The sequence below is a fragment of the Colias philodice genome, chromosome 9, assembly GCF_061535455.1.
Source record: "Colias philodice isolate Cphi_HAF_F1 chromosome 9, ilColPhil1 Martin Lab GWU primary, whole genome shotgun sequence".
NCBI lineage: Eukaryota > Metazoa > Arthropoda > Insecta > Lepidoptera > Pieridae > Colias > Colias philodice.
The window spans coordinates 5,142,646-5,169,960 of record NC_143094.1 but is presented as its reverse complement, the minus strand read 5'-3'; the positions used below and the strand labels follow the sequence as shown (position 1 = coordinate 5,169,960).

General features: G+C 34.0%; 1 protein-coding gene across 4 annotated transcripts in view; it reads left to right on the top strand.

Moving 5' to 3' along the window:
• Positions 1-27,315, top strand: part of Rbp6 (RNA-binding protein 6) — a 404,056-nt gene that overhangs the window by 158,681 nt on the left and 218,060 nt on the right. For all 4 annotated transcript variants that reach the window (XM_089699035.1, XM_089699037.1, XM_089699038.1 and 1 more), the window contains exons 4-5: positions 5,438-5,522; positions 18,822-18,863. In XM_089699035.1, coding sequence (XP_089555161.1) covers positions 5,438-5,522; positions 18,822-18,863 — 127 coding nt within the window. The remainder of the gene's footprint in view (positions 1-5,437; positions 5,523-18,821; positions 18,864-27,315) is intronic.

Below are 27,315 nucleotides of genomic sequence, written 5' to 3'. Positions count from 1 at the left end.
CGCACTAGTTCTATTTAGTTCCGTGCTTTATTTTGTACTCTCCTAGTTTACTAAAACGAAGTTTTGAAAAAAGAGTATTCGTAATTACACTAAGATTACGGCGTAGTACCTAAATTAAGAAATTACAACAAGTTCATAACAAATCCTACTGTATCGTCTGTATCAGGATACAAATAGTGGCAGGCAAATATCTATCTCTACCTTCATAAATAACTTCTATTTTCCCACATATTCCTTTACATAACAGCTAATAAACATTCCAGACGCAAACACTATGATATCGTTTTAGTTATAATTTAAGTTTCACCACTTAATTAGGAATGATATCAAAAGCGGTCTTGCAATAATATCATAACGTAGTTTACATCATGTTCTTAATAATATATCTAGATGAAATCCTGGTTAAGCGAATTTCGTATATTGGTTTCGAGCCAAGTCATATGCTTCATATGCCATGATACTCGCAATTTGGATTTTCGAGGGAAATTAATAATTACATAATCCAAATATATTCCCCTTAACATTTAACTTGTTTTTTAATAATATAATTGTTTGGTGCACACGTGCCGTATGAAATATTTTGATTATTAATATTGCATTTACAACTTACAGAGTATAAAAAGTTAAGTTTTGTAATGAAAAACAAACAAAACATAAACAGCTTCATAAGTTTTACAATGCGAGATTAAAAATAAATGTCTACTTATACTTCCTCTCACATTATATGAGTGTAATCACATTAGAAGATAAAATAGGGAGTCTTTTCTGATATAAGTGAAGCCTAAGTCTATTTCTCTGAAGGGCTCTCGACTATATATTATGTGTATAAGTCAGCACTAGGCTATCTAAAAGATCGAGAGATAGCAAGCAAAATTAAACCGCAGGTCAATTGAATACGGGCGCGTTATACAGTCGGAGCGAAGATCCTTATTTTCAATTTCCATACGCGAACATTTTCCTATATTATGTGCTTAGTACAATGGCGAATGAAGCCATGAATCTTGTTAGGAGTGGGCTTGATTTAATACTAGCGGGATTGGGGGGATTTGTTTATACCTCATTTGGGTTGGGTGTTTTGTTTTCTAAATTACTTAAGATTGTTACGATTGTAGATGCCATGTTATTCTTAACGTGTGTGTAGTGTTTTTGTGGGAGTAAATTGCGTATGTGTAACTCGTTCAGAATTTTGAGTAAACATTTTTTTTACAGCAAAAAGCGACCATGTTAATAAATAGTATAAGACGTATTATTCGTTAATAAGAGTAACTATTTTTTATCATGTGCCCAGAACCTGAAATAGCATAAAAATGTGAAGGGGAGGAAATAACTTCGGTGTCAATACTATTTAGAAATATTCTATTAGTATTCCTATCGGATTTTTCACCACATACATTACCACTTGAACGTCATCAGGCCACCAGCGAAACGTATGTAAATTCCTGCGAAATTTAAAGCACTATGTAATATTGTTGGCAATGTAATACTGGCAACACCGGTAAGGTAGCGGGTGAGATACAACGAGAAAATTGTATTTCCATTTTTACAATTTCAATTTAGTATTAATTCGCGTCCGGAGCCCGGCCGGGCGCGCCGCCACATGTAAAATATGGATCGGCTAAGTGAAATTAAAATGCTCTATAAATTGTGATTTTTGCAAGTCCTAAAGTGGGGAAGGCTTTTTATTATTTATCGCTCGCGCGCGGCCAGCGAGGACTTACTGAAAATCGTCGTTATTATTCAATCTACTTGTTAATATATTTACCGCGATACACGGCTTTAAGAGTAATTATCGCTATTTGCATAATTTGGTATTATTTTTAATAATAAATCACTTTTATGGCACATTTTACGGTAATACGTTGAGTTGTTTTATAACTTTATAAGAGGAAATTTATGTGTGAAAAGGAATGAATAAAATGATATAATTTGAATGGAACATAAGGATGATTACTAGTTAAGATATAATATATTATAATATGGTTTGGTAAAATATGGTCTATACAGCAAAGAAAATTTTTAATCAATAATATTTAAAATAAATATAACATCTCTACATTTCTCTACTTTCTGCGTCGCGCATACAATTTAGAATATTATAAATGCGAAAGTAACTCTGTCTGTCTGTCTGTTACTCAATCACGCCTTAACTACTGAATCAATTTGAATGAAATTTGGTATAGATATATTTTGATACCCGAGAAAGGACATAGGCCACTATCCCGGAAATCCCACGGGAACGGGAACTATGCGGGTTTTTCTTTGACTGCGCGGGCGAAGCTGCGGGTGGAAAGCTAGTTTCAAATAAGTCAGAAAGTTAAAACTAAAGTATGCTAAAACCTTCTGTAAGTAGTTTTCGTAAGCTAGAACATCTGATAGATCACCAGATGACAGTGAGAATATCTTTACCTGCAACAAAAAAAATGTTATCTAAAACACCAATTGACGATTCATTTAAAGATTTCCTTTGCACCAATATTTAAATGCTCTATAGATAAGCTAATTAAAATAATTTGCGCATGATCTGTTTATTTGGCATTACATAAAACACTTAAAATGTTTGGCACTCCGCTCATCGCGGCCGCTGGCCACGGCGATCGTATTTGCGGCCTTTGGGTTAGACTACTCTCTATTTCATTCCCAGTAGTACAAAGAGAGATCTGCATAGACCGGAATGACTGAATATTTATGAGAACCAAATACGTTTGAAATCACTGAGAAAAGCTGGTTTATTTTAAATTGTAATTTTTAGTCAACGTTTTTATTGCATGAAACGTAAATTTTATAATTGAGTATTATGTATTTAGGTATTAAAATTCTGTGCGCGTTCTCGCAGCGTTTAAATCGTCGAGTAAGTGAACAAAATAAATACAAACGTTATTAGGGGACGTGTACTGTACGTACTTCGCAATCAGTGAACAGCTATCAGGCTGTCGGTTCCTTGAAACTTCCTGCAGCTCGCTTCCTAATTTTATACACCATTTATTTTGTAGCCTCGTCGATGTGTTATAAAATTTTTATCGGAGCGTTTTATTCTGATATTTTCGTCGTGCATGGATATAATTATTATCTTGTTACGTGGGATTGATTTTGTAAATATATTTTTCGGTTCGATGTAGAGTAAAAATAATTTGGAAAATCCAAAAGTGCACGCCTCATAATTTTTTTTAATAAATATTTATTAATTATTATTTTTGTTTATTTAATAACAATTAAACCACATCGAATCAGACCCTGAAAAATGAAAGGGTTCTATTCTGCCCTGCTAAGCGCAAAAGCGGTATCTCAAAAAAAATCGTAAAATTGATTTTTATGCCATCGGATAGCTTTAAAAAATACGCATCTACTGGACTAAGCCATTTAGCACTATCTTGTTCAAAACGTATGAAAAAACCTTAAGAAAGATTTATCTATCTCAGTTTTACCATATATCACTAAGGGTGTTAGAGGTATATTAATATTACGTAGGCAACCAGCCGCAAATTTAAATATCGCTAAAATTCTTAAATAAATACACAACTTTTGCTTAGCCGATAAGCGGTAAGTAGGATGAGTAAAATCAGTAATGAGTTATATACCGCTATAATGCTTAGTATTTTAATGCTTGCATAATACGCAAATTGTTTTGAATTAGTGAGATACGGTTGCAATAGCAAAATTAAATTAGCCCTTATGGTTTTACTGGATAAGATCGAATTTCTAATACATTTTACAGTGATTTATCCCTGCCCTTGGCATCAAATATTTTGAATCCGGCCACACCTTTATGTCAGCTGATAGTTTCCATCATAGGGTAGAGCTGTCCATAAAACGCATGAAAAACAAAATTTATGATTTCGCAGATTTTTCTCAGGCAGTTAGCACTGCAGGAAAAAATGTAAAACTTAAAGAGATGAACATGCAAGACTTTTATGACTGGGATGATTATACCACACAATATGCACTGTCTCGAATTAAACCGCGTCCATATGTCAGCGAAATGGTTGAAGTTGAAGTTAAAAGAGGCAGTTTTGATATCACCTACAAAACAGGATTCGATCAAAATGCAATTACTGCTAGCATTATAGGAAAAAAAATTTTAAAAAGTCATGTCTTGCCTCCACCAAAAAAGAAAACTGCTCCGGAAGGAATTTCAAGAAACAAAAAAGAAAATATTTTGAAATCTTTTCAAAATATAATACCACAAAATAGAATGTCCTTTTGGAGAGAACTCCCTACTTTTGACTACTAAAATTCCTTCCAAAAACCGTTTGTTTTTAAATATTTTTTTATGTAATTTCAAATTTTAATAATAAAAAAACGTTATATATATACTTTAATTGTTTTTTTTTTTCAAATAATACATATTTTATTCGATAGAAAATACATTCCTTTTTGTATACACACATGTTTGAGAAGAGCTAACGAAAAAGCGGTATCTCAATTTTAATTCTATAGTTTACTAAGCGGTGTAACCGTATCTCATGAATAAAGTACATTATTATACATTTTTGATAATTTAACTAATGTGATAACAAATACACCCTATATAATATATAAATAATATTTAACAAATAAAAAAAACTATACATAAAGTATATATATAACTATTTTTACATAACTTCAATTATCTCAAAACTCGCTTTCTTTGAGTTACCGCTTTTGCGCTTAGTTGGGCAGTATTCCTGAGCATACTCAAGCGTAAGAGAAAAAAAAAGACTCGATTAGTAAAGTATTTCGGTCGCTATCGTGTTAACAAGAAAAAGGATCCGCACATACAGACACACGGACGTCCAAGACAGAACTTTTTTAAACTGTTTTTTAACTAGTTTAAATAACAAAAATGACATCAAAAATATCATGAACGTTAAAAATAGTGTTTTTTCTTAATATGTGTGTGTATGTATTATCTTACAAGTGCAATGTATGATACATAAAGACATTTTAAGTTTGAAAAATCAGATGTTTTGCGCGAAGTGACAGTAGTACCCACCTCAACGCTTCGCTTATGAGGCGTGCAATAAAACGGAGTAGGTAATGGAATTCATTTTAAAATGAAATGTTAATATTTTAGATTATAATATGAACTTATAAGTTTTATTATTGTATTAAAAATATGATATGAATCCTGATGATGATATGAAATGAGCACAGGTGAAGCACATGCATTCGAAAAATAATTTCCTCATTTAACTAATGAAGACAATAAAAAAAGACGTGTGGCACTCGGGGACTGCCGCGGTAAAGCTATTGCATGCTATGCCTTCAAGCCTCCGTGCCCGTCGGAGTGGGGAGCGTGAGGTTTTTTCGTTACGGAATTTCTGGATTCGGTCCCCGCGCTCAAGGACCGCGATAGAAGCTATGCAATAGCTTAAAAAATTATATATTACATTCTAAAATATATTTCAAAAACATGACTTAAATGTTTAGAATGACGAATAATGTATTTTTTTTGTTGCAGGGGATTCGGGTTTATCACATTCGGCGATCCCGCTAGTGTAGATAAAGTGTTAGCTCAAGGAACACATGAATTAGATGGAAAAAAGGTAAGTCTTTACGGTATATGTTCTTGTTATTATTTGTACATTTTTGATAATATAAATTATACTTTATATCATATCTGAATAGTTAGATATAATTCAAGTCCAAAGTAATATTACATTATGCCGTTGAACTAAACTTTGCTAACTATCGATCATGATCCACGTTGAAGTAAGTTTTTATATTTATTATTATCCGTTTAATTTATTTATATGGGTAGATATTATTGTTGATTTATACAAACTGGGTTTCTATATAAAAATATTTCATATTTCATTCTAAGCAATCTAATATTTTAGTACATCGCAGTGAAATCAGCGCAATTTTATTTTTGCACACACATTTTTATTTGACTGCCTTTACGTTTACAATTTTAATTTTGCTGGCTACTTAAAATTACGCCGTAAAATCGTAATGAGAAAAACAACAGTTGAAAATGTTTTTTTACCTCCGGAGAGGTGAAAATTTTTATGAACACGCTTACTTAATTAAATCATTTTTACAAATTCGACTTTGTTCGAAACTATCAAATTAAATATTCCTTTCTGTTCAAGTTCCTAAAAACATAACTTTGTATCATTGTTTAAACTGCGATGTTTCTTCTCGATAAAACGTATACAATTAATCAAGGACAATTTGAAATGGCCGATTTATTGCCGGCTGTGATGCTTTATTTTATAGAGTTCATTGTCCATTAATCTTAGTTTCAAATGTATTACTTCAACCGACGAATGGCTCAACTGTTGCGAGTGTTTTACTATCGCGCACAGCTATTATTTCAATAAGCCAAATATTCTGCCAAATCTCGCTCCGAGTTTGTGTGTGTGTGTGATGTGTCACACACACGCGCAATCTTTATGTAGATAATGCTCATCTTTATATCTCTGAAGACGCATTACTCGCTTCTTTCCGAGAACTCTCAACAGATGGAGAAAAAAGTCGATTACTATCGCTCGCCACGAAATAATCTAGATAAATTACAGAGCCCGGCGTTGTTTACTTTGATTAAATTGTAGTCGACTGCCGGAAGATTAGCCGAAGCCTCACAAATCGAGCGAAAAGAGAGAGCGTTTTCTCAATTTACATAAAATGAACGCGAAAATCGCGATTGTACTTACATTCAGTATTTTTTATTTTACTTATTTTATTGCTACTTGTAGTATGTAAGTCCTAAATGTGAGCGCTAATGTGTATGAATAATTAATTCTTTGACTAAATTCTGTGTTCATTGATTCTCTTGTATGATATATGAAAATTAAAGCTAATTGACTTATTGAAAATTTGAGGTTTAGAGAGACCCATGAAACATAATTTATTATGTATAAAATAAATACATTACCTGTCTCTTTTTCTAAATAATTTTTTAAATACAGAAAAATCAATTCCTAATAAATATTGATTTTAATAAAGCTATCGGATATAAAATTAAACAACCCAGAAGTTATATAACTTGCATGAAGCAAATACCTATTAATTTAAAGGTAATTAAAATGTTATTAAAGTGATTGCAGTTGTTGGAATAATTTTCTCTTAACTACGTTTATTCTCTAAGACCATTTTTAATTACCTGCTAGTAATGAGAGCATTTTATTATGCAATTTTCATGGATAAATAGTTTTGCTTTATACAATTGCTTCAAAAGAAAACTATTATATTGTCCTGTCTGTGCTTGTGTTGAAAAATCTTACTCTTCTTATATGAAAAATGCAAGATCGCAGTAGGTGTATTGGTCTGTTATGATTTTACGGCTAAACCAAACCATAAAATTGGATAAAATTTAAGAAGGAAAATAGATTAAGAACCAGGGTCAAGAATATGCTACTTTTTCTTCAAAAATAGTTGAAATACCTATTGGAAGACGGTTGAAATTGCGGTTATTATTTTCATAAATTTAGATTACCTAATAAAATTATTGTATAAGTACAATTAGATTGAACAAGTGTTAACTCTTTTACGATTTTGTATCAGTATATAAGAAGTAAGAATTAAGTTATCCTTTGAAATGGCAACAATGTAGGTACCTGTGTAGTTTAAACTTTTGCCATTTATATTTTATTAAGAAATATTGAAACTTTATTTTTCCAACGAAGTTTGTTTCGAGGCACATCGATTGGAAACGATTCAAGCAAGTACATTTAAGTTATCGTATGAGAAAGGAATTTCATTTACACAGACTTATGAATTGTATTATGTGAATATGAGTTTAGTACGAATGTGTTTTCTTGTATAGAAAACGTTTAGCATAGCATTATATAGAAAATTGAGCAGAACTTGAACATATTTTGATACATACTAATATTATAAATGCGAAAGTAACTCTGTCTGTCTGTCTGTTACTCAATCACGCCTTAACTACTGAACCAATTTGCATGAAATTTGGTATAGAGATATTTTGATACCCGAGAAAGGACATAGGCTACTTTTTACCCCGGGACATAGGATAGGTTTTATCCCGGAAATCCCGCGGGCACGGGAACTATGCGGGTTTTTCTTTAACTGCGCGGGCAAAGCCGCGGGTGGAAAGCTAGTTTTTATATAAACGTAAAATTTTTAGATTTGAGTATAGACGGGAATTAGATATTGAGAGATATTTACTCATTTGAATTTTTTAATCTTCTTATATATAAAAATGAATCGCAAAATGTGTTGGTAAGCGCATAACTCGAGAACGGCTAAACCGATTTCGATAATTCTTTTTTTATTATATTCCTTGAAGTACGAGGATGGTTTTTATGTAGAGAAAACGTAAATATGTACCACGGGCGAAGCCGGGGCGGACCGCTAGTTCAAGATAAAAATGATTCCATAGCAACAGTTTAACAAAAGATGTATTATTAAACGATAGTATATAGAACGTTGACATGTCCTAAATGTGACACAAATATCTCCACCGATCTTAGCTAAATGACATTGACGAACATTAATAAATCATGTCGACTTTTAAAATATGTAGCTAGAGAATTTTGCAGAAAATCGCCATTTTATATTACGCTGAAAGCTTTGATATTATATACGCGTGTACTAGTACTTGAGATCGATACAGATTTATATTTGTTATTCGAGGTTCCTAAGTAATAAATATTGTAAAGATGAGGGAAAATTTTGCGAAATAAATAAAATAAAAACTTCTAGAAACTTTCATAAATGAAATATCGTGTAATTGTTAAGGTCGATATAAAAATAGCTACATATGAGAATACTTTGGGAAAACAGTAAAATAGAAAACTTTAAGGCGTCGAAGCTTTCAAATGAATAAGTCAAATATTTATCTTTAATATGAAATTGAAATAGTATTATCGTGTAGCAATTTTACGTTTACGTAGGTGTTACAATTCTAAGAAAATTAATTTTAACCAATCATAGAGATGTACAGATGGAACGGACAAGTGCAAAAAGCTTAATTAAATTCCGATGCGTATTTCGGCGAATCACGTTCGACTTTAACGCATTTAATTCGCCATGATCATAAATTCATATTGCCACCTAACACGTTTTGCGAATGCCCGAATTCGAAAATGCTAACTACGTAGGTACTAGTCGCCGTCCATGAAAATAAAATGCTTTTCAATGCAGCCATTGAAGTATGTTACCGTGCAGCTGCATAAATTTTGCTGTAGTAGTACGCCATTTGAATTATTGCATAACTTGTAAACACGTCTGAGACCAGCGCTTGCGAAGACGCCTTCATTTTTTCGTCTTATCGGCTCCTTTAAAAAATGGCGCGTACGAGCTGAATGCCGGGGCTTAATTCCTTTGAAACGATATTCAGTATATTTCCGTGAAATATTCTAACATTTTACATCGGTTTTTTAATAAAGATTATAATTCTTAACATTATGTACTTGTATTCTTAGAAATTTGAGCTCCTTAACTCGGATATTAAATTGTTTTCAAACTGCCATGTTTTAAAGTATTCTCATATTAAATTACATTTTCTTAGACGAAAACAAATTTTAACGAGAGCTTTGTAAATGCATAATATCTATAAAATTGTTTTAATCCAATATTACATATTTAAGTGTTTCCTAATCGAACAATTACAAGCATAATAAACGCTCGTGGTCCACTATGTAGCGAAGCCGGCGTGTTTTTGCAGTGGATTACCCGTTTAAACAATGCGAGCGGCCGGAACACCAAATAAAGGGAAACACTAACCGAGGCCCGCGTTATTCTTCCAAAATTAACTCATAACGCCAAGAGCTGTTGATTTTTTTTCAACCGTAATCTGCTTTAACGGGCACCGGGCCAGTAGCTCTGTAAATCGGCCGCACGCGACCGCTGCGAAATGTGAATCTTTAAATGTTGAGCATACATTTTTAATGTCGTTTTAATGCCACGCCTCGGCCGATTGTGGCAACAATTAACGTTATAACGAGTTCATTAATAATGGACTATTCAAAGTCCGTTTTAAATAAGCTTTTACTGGTTAAGATAACTTTTAACCGCAAATGTATTTTTTTAACTGCGGTTCACATTATCGTTGTGCAAGGAATGTTATTTTTTGTGAGTTCAGACTCGAGACTGTAAATCGCAATGTTGTTTTTTTTAAAAGGAGTGACATCTACGCTACGTTATTAATGGATAACGTTGATGAAGTTACCAATTAACATAATGTGAGCAACGCTTCACGTTTGCTTTTTAAAATACAATCGCTTTACTATTTAAATTGATCGTTGTTTTTAATAAAAATATATTCAACTTAAATGTTTTAACGGAAATGCAGACCAGGTAAATAATGTAAAATGATTTATTTATTCAGGATACAGACTGTACGTCACATGAATGTAAAGTATTAAAAGGAAAAACAAGCTCTCTGTATGCGAATCGGCAATAATAAGTGAAACTATATGTCCCGCGCCCACCTGAAGAGATTGGGGTAAAGGAATGCTTAATATAGAGTCCCTTAGCACGGGGTCCCCAATAATAACACCGACTTCGCAAACGTAGACAACTCTCTGTTTGTGGTTTTATATCTCGTACCGTATTTTTCTGATAAAATATACGTGCATGAGATTCCCTTATATTGGATATTTGAATTTCGCTCGCAGGAACTTTAATTTCGACAGATTTGAATATCAAAGAATTTCAAAATTTTGAAGTTTACGTCGCATTTACAAATTGAATAGCGTATTAAAATTTGGATGGGAAAGTCCGGTTGACAGGCATATTCATTGTATGCAGCAAAAGTTTCTTGCAGTCGTGTCTGGGCTGAACTTCACTCGGACATCAGGAACCGGCGTGGATTCAGTTTCACAATAGAATAAAGTAGCATCGGAAGCTCGTTGGAGTTAATAAATAATACAGAAACGGAGTGACATGCGCAGAGTGCAAGGAGCGCCCTAAGTCTGTTTTGACTGCAAATATCTGCGCCGGATGCCTGTCTGTACTTTTCGACGTAGAGATCTAGATTCGCTGGAAAGTTTTAGACAGATAATTAATTATTAATAGTACCACCACTCACACCATAATGATTCACAATTATTATTATAAATTCGTTTTCGTAGTGTAATTACAATATAGTAAAAATTAAAAATGTATTTATATTATAAGCGTAACGGAATCTAATTTTGTAGAAACATTAATTTGACATGAAAGACCAATAGGTAAAACTATTTCACTTATATAAACAAGTTTTACCCTTGAACCATGTTTATTATTTTATTTTTACAAATTATCAAGTACATTTATTTATATTACAACAAAGCAATTTAATGCATCCCTGTAACTCTGACGTCACATCTAGCACAAGTGGAATCGGAATCTACAAATAGAGTCGGAGTTTCGAGGACAAATAGTGCGTAATCTTTGTCTCCCGAGACCACTGGCCACATCGCGTCCAGCTTTTGTTCAATCAGAATTGTCTGATAAGCTCCAACTGTCTTGATTTAAGCTGATTGTAACTAGAATTCAATAGAGTTTGCATCTTAATCAACTGAATGTTCTCAAAGCTCGATTGTTTCAATGTAAAAACGTTCGATTAGTTTGTTTGTTGTAGATTAACTGCTGAATAAATCAAAGCAGCCTCACTTCGCAATATACGTACAGAATACAGACAATGTAATATGACGTCATCATAAATTCAATGTGACGGATGATACGGATACCGAGTACCTTTTGTTTGTAACCCCCGTCGGTAAAGATATCAAATGAAAGAAATCAATCTGTGGTTCCCCTTAAACGATACCATCAATACAATATGACTAATGCTATTATATTACCAGAAGCTTATTCGAGAATAGTTATGATACAATACGAATAAATGATACTTTATTGTGTTGTAAAGGCGAAATAAAGATATAAGAGTCATAACAACAGAAAATTTAAAATATCAAATTGTTAATAAACTTGTTGCCACAGCTATACTTGTTCTCATTTCACCTCAGAAGCAATTCTATTAAGGAGATAATATTATAATAAGATTTGAAGTATAGCTCGTATTTCAATTACTAGAGGTATTTCACTCACAATATTATGTTCTCAATGTTCAACTGATGGATAAGTTTTATTTTTCTCCACCATTTGCCCTTTCCAAAGTATTTAAGGGAAAGTAATATCTTACGGAGTGAAGGGAAAATACTTCGGTTGCATTAGGTGTGAGCCGTAGGCCTTAAAACGACAACGTGTCGGTTCCCACGCGAGCTCGGGTTACTCAGAATCTCATTTTTTCTCACAGAATTAAACCAGCGATAAAATTCTTGAGACGTCGCATGAAAATGTGCGTCACCTGCCTTGCATATTTATGTGTGTCCCAGTAATGACGTTTGTCGAGCCTCCCCAGCGAGGCTTCATTACAACCTGTCTCCGAGGGCGTTAAAGCAAAATCCTACTTTATAAACAATCTGTGTCAAGTGTTTTCCAATCGCGTCGGAGCTTGTTTGCATATTTCTTTATTGAATGACTAAAAGCTATAGCAATTAAAACAATGCTACGGGCTACGATTTTGTTCAAGTGCAAATTAATAATCATCATGAATATTCATCACATTTTATTCGATTCACCTTTAAATTCGTCGCTATGAAATACATTTTAATTAAACTTTACATAGGACAACAATTTCGCCACTTAAGAAACCGAGTAGTTACTTACTGCCTTTGAAAACTATGAACAATAATACGTACTCGTTAAAGGTCATATATCTCGTGTAGAGTAAATATTGTTCTTAATTTAAGTGTAGTTAGTGCGGGGGCACACGTGCAGCGGCGACGCGACGTGCCCGGCCGCAAGTCGCGCTGCACCGAATATTTCAGAGGGAACGGTACGGAATATCGCAATAGCTCGCCCTAATCTTGAGCCAACTCAAGTGTTGCACCTGCAGCCAAATTCGTTCCAATTAGGAGGAGTTACAGTACGCGTCGCAGACTGAGCGGCAAATGATGCGGTCCCCACTTAGGCGGCCGACACTTACGACGCCCGTCTGCACGTAAATAAATTCTGTTACCGCGTCTAGTGCACGTCATTAAACTTTCTTGTCCTTACCACCGCCCGTGTGACGTTTGTTAATTATCGAGATTTTACAACACGCTTGCTGATTGAAATTGCATGTTCTGAATGCTAGTTTCATTAAGCTTCACCCATAGTTTCAATACTGCGAATGCAATTAATTTTAATTGCTTCTAATAGTTCCGCGTATTGCTCCCATGATCACGTGCCATCATTAAAATGTCAAACAATTAATGTGAATTTCCTCAAATATCTTAAAACATTGTTTAGCATCAAACATCTGTATCGAAATGTGCACAAAGGGTTAAATTGTAAATTAATTTCGAAAGCTATTTCAGTACAATGGCGATGTGAGTAACCTTTTAATGCATTTTATGCGCGCTTCAAATGCCTTACAATTAGAGCGTATACGCACTATGCGGGTAGCCGCATTGCGGGTAGCCGTCCGGCTGACCGCAAGCACAATTATGTACGTAATATTCATTTCTATGCGCGCTGTGCGGTCTGCGGTAGCCGCATCGCAGTGCGCATAGAAATGAATATTACGTACATAATTGTGCTTGCGGTCAGCCGGACGGCTACCCGCAATGCGGTTACCCGCATAGTGCGTATACGCTCTTAGACGTCAAGTAGGTATTAGATACATCAAGCGCAACAATTCACTGTAGGGGACATTATGCCCTCGTATGATAATAACCTTTGTACTAACTATGTAGTATGTACACAATTAACACTTTTACTAGGTTTATCTTCTAGGTTTAATTACACTTCTAGGTTCATTATACATTTTTGAAGAAATAGTCTTATATAATCATTCTTTATAAATAAATATCAAAACCCGACAACATTTTAAAGCACCGAGCGCCGTATAACGAAATTACACACTGCGATTTTTCATAAATAAATTCTATAACCCGATATCTAGTTTATTTCATATCAAGTGCAGTTGCTCTGAGGATCAAATAGCAAGCATGCAAGATAGCCGTGCGAGATCATTGAATCCATTTGTATCGTGTTCAAATGCTAAGGTGCTACTCAATCGACACCGGAGCTCTAATACATACAATATTACTATCTATTTAGATATTTATAAGATGTAATTTGCCATAACGCTATAATAATGCAAGCTGTCGCGTACGTAACAAGTTTGCAGAATTTGTAATTAATTAATATGCGGGCTTATTATTGATTGAGTAAACACTGATATTATATTATACTGTATTTGTAATAATATTATGTTGTTTAAATTCTTAGGGCGGCTTGCGTAACATTTGGTCTAAACAGAATTTAGTTAAATGCGTTTAACTTGCTAAATATGTTTAGCCTAAATACAATTAAAAAGGTCTTGCCCATGTCCGTTTGGATGGTAATTTAACTAATCGTAGTTAGGGAGTCGGTAAAGCAGTTTCTTGCGTTCCTTTTTAAGTTTTCGTGCGTTGTACACTTGACTTAGAGCAAAATGGTTGCATTTCTTAAAAAAAAAAATTAAAAAATATATTCTAAGGCCCCAAAACAACTGATAGGGTACAAAAATTGATTGATCATATATAAAAGAATTTACATAATTATTTACCTATCAATCCTGTATTTTAAGCTTTGTTCGATTCGCTCTAGTAAAATTATTGTTGTTGCTTTTGTCAAACGAAATCTTCGGACGAATTTCTCATCTGAAAGCGTATTAAATAAATCCGATCTTGGAAAAAGTTGTCTCGCAGTAATAGGTCGAGCTATAAATTCAATTATCTCTTCATCATCATCCGAGAATTCCCATAAATCCATTGTAAACTAAAGTAACGATGCACACACAAAACACCACCACTGACCACCACAGAGTAAATTGTATATGGGACACCACGACAAATCAGCTGGCATTAAAAGATGGCGTCCGCTAAACACGTTTAGCAGCGCTAAATAGCCGTTTAGGAGCGTTTAATTTTGACAGTTCACTAAACGTGTTTATTGGGCATTATTTTCGTAATGCAAGACGCTAATCGTGATTAGTGAAGTAAATACGTTTAAGGAGTCCCTAATTTCATTTAAGGATCGTTGTGCAAGCCACCCTTATTGTTTGTTTTGAATGATGAGTTAAAAATCTAAATAATATTATTCTGTCTATAAGGTTATTTCAAAACTAAGATGAATTCAGAAGGCAAGGCAGATTTATACTCTTTATAAATAGGTATAGAACCATTTATGATACAAGACAAAGATTAGATTCCACCAAAGATTGTCTTTATTGTAATAGTAAGATTAACTAATAGTTGGTCAATCAAACTAGGTTATCCCTAACCCTTTATGTATAAATCCATTGTCTTCAATGATTTTGTTGAAGTTGTTTATATACTACGGTCTCATCTGGGTTGATTTGATATAATTTGTATGGGAAATTTTACATAGAGCAATATTATAATTAGGATAGAGCTCTGCGTCTATTTGATTTGTTATCAAGCCTCTGCTTAACGTAATTAGATGATTTTTTGTTGATATAGTGTATATATAAGTGTAGAGAATGGAATACGAAGGAGTGAAATCATAGTAATCTAAATAACACACAGGAAAAGCCACAGAGAGAGCTAGTTCTATGTACTATGTATTGGTAAAATTTGTGATAAAACTGACGAAATTGCAAACTTTTACCTCAATGTAAACACGTATTTCTAGGTAGGCCAATACGTTACTATGCAAAATTTTTGAAATAAGGCCGTTTTATAATCTATGCTTCAATATAAATTTATGTACATACTCACAAAATTATGCTCATAAAAATTGTAAGCAGGTCCCAGCGAGGTATTTTTGTAAACTAACCCTTACCTAGGATGTGTAGGATTAAGGCAAAACTCATGTGATATTTGCACGACCAATGGATTATGTTATTAAGGCCTTGTTCTAATATAGTAAAAGCAGCTAGCCGCATATATATTTTAACCGACTAAGCTTAGGTGTTATAGCCTTGTATATCGGCATAACTATATGCACGTACGTGCTTATAAAGATTACATTATGATCAGTAAATTACAGCATGCTTAACCCATTTCCTCGATTGAATAAGTGCCCCTATTAAATTATTTATCATTCGATGATATGAAATAAGAGACAATTTCAGAAATTACCATTTCAATATTCGTATGGAAAAGCAAAATCATACACAATGCATTAACCATGAACCGTACGATGAAAAACTACACGCGACATCAATATCGACTGTTTACTTAATATAAAATTTAACGTAATCGACGATACGACGAAGCCATCGCGAGTACATAAGGCGACATACCCGTATCCTACCAGTAGTGATATCCCACTAATGTGCTTTCTCCTGCAATCTTTTCTTGCGATGACACGCTAAAATTTCCGCCGCCGTCAAATATCGAATGTAATACGTACAGATTAGGGTATGTTTTTGTGTGCCTAAATACTTCAACTTAGGATAATTTGAAGTTTAAAAGCGGCGATGTCAATCTTTATCGCAAGGGAAGTAGTAGGTAGGGGGAGGTCGGCTGCCAAGGAGGGTGCGCCACTGCGTCGATTGTAATCACGCAAATGGTTCCATATCAAAACGTCACATTCGTAGATATGATATCGATGTTTCGCTGTCAATTTTGCGTGGCACAGGTTGGCCGAGTTTTTATCTGCATTGCTTGAATATGTGAAGCAATAATTTCAGCGTATACATTTTTAATAGCGCTATTTTTAGTGGTTTCACCGCTAATCAAATTTGCGTTAACATTGCAGTTTTTTTTTTCATCATGTAAACATGGAAGACAGTTATTGAATATTATTAGATCGTTATATTAAATACAAAAAATGTATTAATTTTATCCTTAAAATATCGTTGTTTATTTAAAAATATATGTATATCCTTCATTTCAATAAACCCGAATTAAGCATTCAAATATAGGAAAATTTATTTAACGAAAAGCACAAACAAACCGAGAAATTTCCTTGAAATATTATCCCACTCATTAGTAAAGTAGGAAAACTCAAAGACTCTTAAATAATTTCAAAGTAATTGAAGCTCCAGAAGGTAATGCCCTGATACCCAGAATGGGGCAGTCTTTGCTCCCTTTTATTTTTCTATCGACACAAGCTGCCGGCTAGCCACTGACTGCGATCGCTTCCATTAAAATAACTCGTTAAAATTTATCATCGACCCGCTTAATCGCTTTAACGCCACCATCTGGGGTTTTATGATTTTTCTGCTTGCTCTGTATACTTTCGCGGTCATTTTACAACGTTTACAAAATTGCTTGCGTGTCTCGCTTAAATGGTTATAATTTTTTTTTTTTCATTTTTTTCCAATAACTGCCGGTGATGTATCGCCGATTGAGGTTATAAAGGTCGCGGCAAGTAAACGCGTTCCAAATACACTTCACAAACATGTATTAATTTATTTACCACAGAGTCGAAATAAATTAATATGAGCTTTAAAATAACTTTTTGTTAAATCAGACACATAAATAAGAATTTTTAATTGCTATTATAACAAATAACTATGTAATATTCATTCAAAAATTATAATTTCCATAAAAATAAAATACTCAGGCGAAATCCAATTTAATCAAATCATGTCGGATTTTCTGTGGCTGCGTTATTCCGCTGAGCGCTCAAAAGATAATTAAATAATTAAGAATGTATGAATGATGCTGTAAAGCTGTTTCTCTGATATTGTAATAATGCAGTCCTCTTGGGCGAAATCTTTTAAATTATTCTCTCATGCTCGGTACGTAATTACGCGGACCTGGATGCCTACGGCTCGCGCATCTATTGTGAATAACATAAAAAGAACTTTAGAAATTTGTTAGAACTCAACTTGAGTAAGTTCTTCTCAAATTAAAGCACAACTATGAAGTGGTCTAGCCATAAAGGGTAACGCACTCAAATGTCTACAAAACTGTACGGCTCTGGAGTGGATAGTAATTGCATTCGAAGCATAATTATAATAATAATTAAATATCATGCATGAGTCGAGACAGACAACGTAATAGCCAACCCTAATGTCGATTAAAGCTCACACGCTTTCGAGCGTTGTTGAACTAAAATATCAAGTGACAAAAAATCTAAAACAACGGCGCATTTCCAGAATTACTGCTCATTCAGCAAAATGGTCACCGCAAGTAGAAATGAAACATTTCCTTGGAAAATGTCAAAGGTTTATATTTTGCGTTTATAACGGTCAGCAAACGCGTCGAGATAGGAAAAAAAAGGCTCAAAGCGACCGCTGGTTGCCGAGAGAAAATCTGAGAGCTTAAACAGTGGCACGTATGAAATAGTGGCGCTCGGTTACATGAAAAAGACGAGAGGAGGAATCGAGTGACAGGACCACGGCGCAGGATTTTCAGTCCGATGCTTTTTTGCAGGCGGGATTTTCGGAGCGGACACTGCAGCCGCACAGCGCACAGGGCGATGGGAATTTATTACGCGCCACTCCCGCACCCCGTGATTAGTTGGCAAAATCTTGAGTGATTTTTTTACGACGCTGAGATGTAAAGGAAAATATCCGTATGCACGGTTATTTTGTTTCATCTGAATTCAAAGGGTTAAAAACTCAAGATGCTGATATTTTTTATTCACAATTTAATATATGTTATTATTTTTATATATTATATTCTGTTTTTAATTAGAACTTTCATTTATAGCACAAAAGAAAAAAAATTGAAAGTTAAAATTACTTTTTTTTTCATTAAATAGATACATATCTATTAATTTAACTAGTTATCTTAAACACACTTTTAAGGTTTACATTACCCCAATGTATATTAAACGCATATCTTTTAAGAATTCTTTCCATTTTTTAAAACAACAAATTAAACAAACACTCTATCTATAAACAACAAATAAATAATATGCAAATCATTTATTTCCAGATTGACCCCAAAGTGGCCTTCCCGAGAAGAGCACATCCGAAGGTAAGCGAATCATATCATTCCATCCTTGCGGTACAACATAAACCGCGAGGAGCCAGGCTTTATTAAGCTCATTGATATTAAATTTTCACTACTACCTTAGCAAACTACGACATATTGTTCTATGTGAAATCTTGGTTAGCGCCGCTTGTTTATTTTCAAACATTTACACAAAATATTATTTTAGGCTGGACATAACTCTTGCTCGCTATTAAGATGTTGGCTCATGATGCATAAATAAGTGGGGGATAATAATTTAGTATGCGGGCTGTGATCTTGAGACCGTCCGTGCCCTGGACGCGCCGGGCTGATTGAATCGCGTAATTATGAATTTAGTCTATTTCCCTCATCTCTTAACTTTATTATAATTTATGTAACTGCTCTTATGAATATTGCTGGCTTGTTTTTCCCTGTTTATTTTATACTTGCGTATATTTTTTATTAATACTTTTATTTGTAGAAATTTATTTATTGGTAAGATGTTAAAACGTGCGTAAAACAATATTTTTTTATAGAATATTAGTTCCATCAATAGACAGGAAAAACAACCTTATAAATATCATAATAGACAAGTATTTAAACTTACACTTTAAATGAAGAGCGTAAACTACAATTAAACACTACAATAAAAATATTTACTCAGCGCATTCTCTAAAGTTGAACAAAAATAATAGTGTTATACAATTTACATTTATAAATTTATTATATTACTTTGCGCTTCAAACAAACTTCCTTAGTTGAATGCACAATTTCCGCTCCAGACAATTCTATCTGACGAATTTCCTAGATAATGGGAATACTAGGGGACGCGCTGCGAATGAGATGATTTCCTACCTATATGAACAATTTGTATCTGTTTATTAACATGAAAAACTAACCACTCTATTATACTACGTTTAAAAGAAAAATCGCAATACCATGTTAAAAGCCAGCTTTCATTTCGATGTTAGTATATTAATTCAAAAGCTTTGTAGATTCAGGCGGTATGACCTATCGCTGAAGGGGTCGACCGCATTTAATGTAAATTGGTTTCAGATGATACCTCACGTGCATTGCGTCGTTTTTACAAACACTCATAATTCTGATTTCGTCTGAATTCTGAACCCAGAGGAGAAGGTGTTGTCTCATTTTGTGAAGGTTTTAGTTTGAATGCATTAGGCGAGGAGAAGGTTCGATTTACAATTCAAATTATTGTGAAAGGGAAAGGTGAATCGGTCGCTTCATATTAACAATTTTACGATAGGAAAATATCTACGAATACCCAAACATCTGTGCGTGGATTTTGCGTGCCAATAAATTAATGTTAAGACTTCGAATCCAAAGCTTATCGGTTCGATGTTTTTGTACAGCTATAAATAAGACTTTTGTAATATTTCATGTAAAAATTGTATGTAGCATCTGGTAAATAAATTGTAAGCAGGGATTTTGTGAGCAAAAGTTTATTACCTTAAACCATCGATAATGAAACGATGATATCGTCGGCGGGATAATTGAAACACAGGCTGCGTTAGTATGTAGCGAATCTAAAAACAAAACCGCGGAAAGAGTCGGCACGCTAGCTCCTTCTTTTATATGGACATTAAACGTGATGGATGGTTTTAAAACATCACGTTATATTACTCCATCCGGGCAGCCCGTGCGGTGTTGCGTGGCCGGTCAAAGGGGATGCCGGCTATGCGAATTACATGAATACATTAAGGGAGTACTACCTCATACATGTTAGGTACACTATAATGCTCACGAATAAATTTGGAGCATGCTCCTTCATCACAGTAGTACTGAACGGCACCTATGTATGTAAATTATCATGTTCCATTGATCACACCCCGATAACGAGCTACTTGACGCTTAGATTGTTGGCGTCTATGCCGCAACAAATGCCCCATTCGCTGACCTGTATAATTTCGCTGGAAGGAAAATGATAACTTTTTTGTTAGTGTAATTAATCGCGACGATAAACGATGCGCAAAATGGGATGGTTTTGTCCCGATGCTTGCGGCCTGAAATTCAAATTCGTGATTATCGTACGCCGCCGCGTCTGCGTTCCTTCTAATGCAAACAATAGAAAAAAGGGGACATCGTTCTTCAGGCGCAAACTAAGAACAAAACAAACGAATTTTTAATATCGTCTTTATCGATAATTGAGACTCTCGCAAAAACCTCTTATTTTGAAAACTTTTAAGAGACTGAAAGAGGAATCGAGGGGGAAAATGGAATTGGAAGAAAAAACTTTTTTCATCTTCTTTGTTTGACATTGTCAGTAACCAACTTTTTATTTTCACAGTAGATCTATTTAATTTCGAATCGGTTCAAGAAATTTAATTGTTTAACATTTGGCTAATGACTGCTAGACTTTGTTATTTGAGGGAGTTCGCGAGGTTCGGTCGCTTTGTTGGCTTTTTCAATTCTATTTTGTCATCAATAAATACGTAGTTATATTTTACAATGGGAAGCGAGGAGGGAACAAAGGCTAATATGTCATCGTGGGCAAGTTAATTGACGCGGTTTCCGCACTGTCGCGGCGGAACGCAGACGTCAACGTTTCCTCCTGTTACATATTTATATGCTGTTCGCTGCTTTACATAATATAATACCAGCTCCAAGCTCTTGTAATTGAGAAAGAAGACGATTATAGTTCTAGGTTACACGTCTTAGAGTTATTTGTAATTATTTCAAAATAATAAGTTACAGCTTATCCTTTATTACACAGGAAATAAAAATGCTTTTCTCTTAATAATTAATATAATAAATAAATTTATAACGAATTTATTGAAAATATCGAGCGTTAAAAATTCATGGACCAATTTATAGAAATTAGGTTTTATAAAAATAAACGGAAAAGACCCTTTATCAAAGCTCATGTCCACTCAAAGTTCAGTACAAATTCAATTAAAACACTCTAATCGAGCCCGAAATGGTCGCCAAAATCGGTAGTATTTGTAATCACAGTAGCGCGAGTTTATACTCTTTAATGGACTTTGCAGAAGTAGTTCCAACTCTCCTTACGGGTAAGATATTTGAGGAAAAACCCGCCACCTACCACACCAAGTGTAGTTGGTAAACTATGTGCTTGTAGGGGCCCGTGTACACTAATCGACTTCGCGCTTCCACAAAACCGTGGGTTAGTAGCAAAAATTGCACTGTATTTTTCTACCATAGCTGCATATGCGGTACCAACAGTAGTATTGGTGGAAGAAGATAAAAAAATATAATTATTTTATCAATTTAGTTTATACAGTTATTTAGATACAGTTCCAAAATAAACTTATACATATATTCACTTGGTAAATTGTCTATACTTTCAAAGTCGATATCAACCTTATAAGCGAAAGGAAATTTTAACTGTATAATGTCTATATTATGTGTCTATACGACTCTATACTAAATAATATTATGTTAGAGTCAAAAATTTTAAGACCTCATAAATTGATGTATTTTCTCAACATAAATCTATCAACTGTCATGCGCCGGATCTTTTCCCAGTCGTGGTCGAATTCCATCCAATGTGACAATCGTTCACAGAGAGAATTCTAGAATGTTCGACTGCAATTCTTCACTATCTGCAATTATTAAGAACTCCTTGGTCATCGAAATTTGATCAAAAACTTACTTTATTAGAGAGTATGCTCCTTTTAAATTACCATAAGTTAATGTAACGCCGTTTATAAAGTCATTACGCTATCATACATGGTCCGCAGGCTCAAGAGTATGATTAAAACCTGAAAACGTTTTGTCGGTGTAATCGCGAGTAATTTAAGTGAAGAAAGCCGTGTTTCCGACTTCCTAAGTATTTTGTGTTTTCTTTTTTAATTACTTCGTTTTAACTTTGTTGTCGGGCTTTAAAAGCTGACTGACAGCCAAATAACAAAGTTCCATGTAACTATTAGGGAGAGTTTAATGAAATCGTAGGCTTTTTATGCGATAACACCTCGCAATAGGTGCTTTGAATGTCTAGAAGCACGAAATTGTAGTGACGTTTTTTTTTCGCCCGGTAAGTCGCTCGTTAAAACTTTCAATGTACAATTAAAAATTTTTACCAGAAAAGTGTTCAAATTTTATTCTGTAACAGTGCTTACGTTCAAGTGATTTTCGTTTACTTACTTTTTAACAAACTAATTTCATTTTATTTGTAGGAAGTAGAACAGATTTTTGTTCACATTAAAAGTGTAACAACGTATATGTTATTCTGTTTTTCTTTTTTTAAGAATAAGCGTGTTTTAGTTAGTTTATAGTAACTTTATCGCTATTTATTAAATAATAACATGATGTAACAAAGTTCAGTGTAACAATTCTGCGGCAAATTTCCAGGTAAATCCACACCTCGTTCTCACGCACACATTTCTGAAGATTATTAATTGCGCCGCGGCGAATGAACAATTATGTCCAACAAGAGCCATAAAATGTCGCTCAGCTAAGTCCAATAGTGGGTCGTTAATTAAAGGTAAAATACGAGATATATAACATAGTCGTGAATAATGCGAGTAGCGGCGCGTCGGCGTCGGCTGCAGCTTCAGTTTGCGGTCGCGCGACTTATGCGCCGCTGGACGGTAGTTATGAGCTCCGAGCCGCCCATAAGTCACTCCTAACATCTGTTTCATCATTCCACTAACTTACCTTCATTACGGCGAGCGGCATTTTAGCTGATTTCCCTTATCGATGAAGTTGGATCTTTATGGATGAGGTGGAAAACTAGCGCACTATGACGTATTGCAATTATGCAAGCTCATATTTTTCATAACGAAGCTTATTTTACTCGTAATTCTTTAGCGAGATTTATACAGTATTAAGTGTAATGTATGGGGAATGTTTACTTAATTTATTATTATGTTATAATGAATGCTTACGACGATAAAGAACTCAATTTAAAAATCTAATGATGAAAAACAATTTAGAAATTGTGTTTGAGAAAATTTCGACTTTATAAACCTTAATCTCGTTTAATCACTACATAGTATAAAACAAAGTCGCATTCTCTGTCCCTATTTCCCTATGTCCCTATGTCCCTATGTCCCTTTGTACGCTTAAATCTTTGAAACTACGCAACGGATTTTGATGCAGTTTTTTTCAATAGATAGAGTGATTCAAGAGGAAGGTTTATATGTATAATAACATCCATTAAATAGTGGAGAAGTACTGTTATTTTTGAGGTTTCTAATGTGATGTCGTAAATAATTACATTTTATCCGCTTACATTGCAAACGCAGGCTGAACCCTACGAGTTTTATCAAAATAATGTACTAAGTATTGTACACATTGAAAAGGTCTACAGAAAAGTCCGCGATGGCATATGTCTATCTCTTATGGATAACCCACAATAACTTTTTTTTGTCATTTACTTTTTACGACAAATAATGGCTAATTTTCGAAGCGATTTTAACCAATACAGCATTAATCCTTAACCAATTAAATACCTTGAATACATTGTTCATTTAATAAAGATCTATATGGCCCTTTACACCGTATGATTTAAGTGAATATTTTTGAAGATATTACAGATTTAAAAATTGCGGGGCGTACCGTTTGCGGCGGTACCGGCCGGCCGGCCGGGCCGCTATGTTTTATATACAACGTTAAAAGTTTTTCTGTAGTGTATTTAGTATCAGCATTGCACCCGTGCGAAGCCGGGGCGGGTCGCTAGTGTATAATATAATCTAATAAAAACACTCACATACCTACTTGATATTATCACACGAGCTTTAAAAATAATTCCAGAAAACGGTCGGTTAGAGCGGAGTACTCGCTACTAATCCTTATCTATATTACTAATATATACCCACACCTCTGAGTGGTTCGACGCCACTAAAATGTTCACCCTTTTAAGGTGATTGCAACGATCTGTTCCCAGCCAATATCCCGCTAGATGGCGCTGAATTCTACATTTCTAGTTTATTTGAGTTTTTGCGTAATTGGAATAGTCATCAAACCTAGGAATAGTCATGGCGGTTACTGAATATTATATTTTATTGAAATATGTTATATCATTGCCTTAAAATCCACCCAATTCGGTAAAATTATGCGTTTTAACATCTGTCATTGCATACAGGGTCGTTTACACACACAGACGTATACAAAAATGATAAAGATTTAACTCTAGATGGCGTGAATGTAAAGCGCGTCACACACGGTGAAGATACTACCTATAATATTTTATCTAATCTAGTAATATTTTATATTACAGTATCTTAAGGTATCCGGTATCAGCGTTCTGACCATCATTTTTCTTTTTTCGCTGTAGAACCGCCATCCTGTTACAAATGACCCACAAAGGAGAATGACCACGGGTGGTATCGGTAAAATTTTAGTTGTGCCACGTATTCGTTATATTGTTAATTCCTATTTGTATTTATAATGATCATATGTATCAATATTAAGTCTTAATTAAACCGGATAAATTGAAATAATAGTAAAAGTAAAAGTTTTTCTTTTGAAACATGTATGAACTTTCGCATTAGTAGGAAGTAGGATTGTTATAAAAATAAAAGTTATATTTGTTGGCGTAAACTATTTTATTGTAATTTTGGGAAATAAATAATGTCAAAATTGATTACCTACAATAAAACGCAGTTTTATTTTATTACCTACATTACACTATTGTTTTTTTTTAATCAAAACATGTATTTGAAGTAGCAAATATGATATTATGCTGATCCAAGCATTTTCACTCAAAACTAATATCAGTAATGATTTGTAAAAGTAAATTATTTCAAAATACATTTCATAACCAACAAGTAAGAATAATTATTCATACAACAACAAATCAAAAACACTATTTACTATGGAAAAAAAACCAGGAAGGTGAAAAACATATTTACGATTTCGATGCACTCGACTTTTAGTAAAATAATAGGTAAAAATATTATTATGGTTTTGATCACAGACATATCTGTGGTTTTGATTTTAGCTACTAGTATCAGAAAGCTGCGTGTTCAATGCACGTCGGGGTCCCACAACTGTGGAGGAAGGAAGGTAGAATACCTCCATCGAATAAGTGAAGTTTCTCGACATACTCGATTTGCCGGCCGGCCTCAATGAAGATTGTCCGAAAGTTGTATATGTGCTCTGTAACGAAAAAATTTCGCTAGCGCGATTCAGAGTGAGGTGTCGTACAATATACCTAATGAAGTTTTTCATCTTTTTATTTTACTGCAAATACAAAATAAAAATTAAACAATGGTAATGTAAATTCTAAACAAACTACTACCAAAATACAATTAGAACAAAAATCATTTGACTTGTTTATTTCACCCAGAGGCCAGAGGCGGCTCGTGACAAAATTGTATACCTAGGTGTTCACTTGAAATAAAACAACGAAAATACAATAGCGTTCGGGATGATTTATTACAAAAAAATGAGCACCACATTTTATAAATGTCTATAACACTAAAAATTACAAAGTACAGGCTATTTCAAAACGAATTCAATGACTAGGTATCAATAATTAGTAAATCACCGAATTTGCATTCGCGAGCGTAGGTATCCATAGTGTTTGTCACTGACGGTCACTGACCTCTATAACTTATAGTTATAGAGGTCAGTGGTGTTTGTTGTGTAAACATGTATGTATTTGAGTAGTTAGTAGCATATTATATTCTGAATTTCTGATCCATGCCTATTCACTCAAAACTAATAACACTAATGATTTGTAACAGTAAATTATTTCAATAGGTAGGTATTTGAACATTTCCCAACAAGACGTAAGAATAATTATTCGTAGGTATACAAGATACAATAACAAATCTAATACACTATTTATTATTTTATTATTTACTAGCGGTCCGCCCCGGCTTCGCCCGTGGTACATGTTTACGTTTTCTCTCCATAAGAAGTAATAGCTAGAGAGCTAGCGCAAAGCTACCTGTATGTATTTGACCAAACCTGGATTTTTGTGTGTTGATTCCCCTATACCTACTATACATGAGATGAGGAGTCACTAAGCCCAGAGTGGTGGACGGGGCGCGCGCTTAGGTAAGACAGGTGGAAATTTTTGGCGAACTTTGAAACCATTTGACCACGTCTGCCATTTTGATATTTGAAAATAGATTATTATTACTATCGGAAAATAACAATGGCAGACCATTATCACGCGGATAACATTCTGGCAGACACTTATGAAAGTGCTGAAAAAAATACAATTTTGAAAGTATTTGACCAGATCTGCCATTATATATACATATATTTTATTTATTAGGGTCTTAAAAACTTATTTTCGAAACGGCAGACATTTTCATTGCGTACAGACTTCAGCAGACAACAAAACTTTACAGACTTCAGCAGTCAACAAGACTTAGCTTCTACATGGTCAGATGTATATATGTATTACGTTCCCTGACCTTACATCAATGATTTACTTTATTAATGTTTTTATGGTCATTTACATTTAATTTTGAAAACTATGGAATAAAATTTATAAATTTGATGATACAAAACTAAATATACATTTGTAAAGAATCTCAAA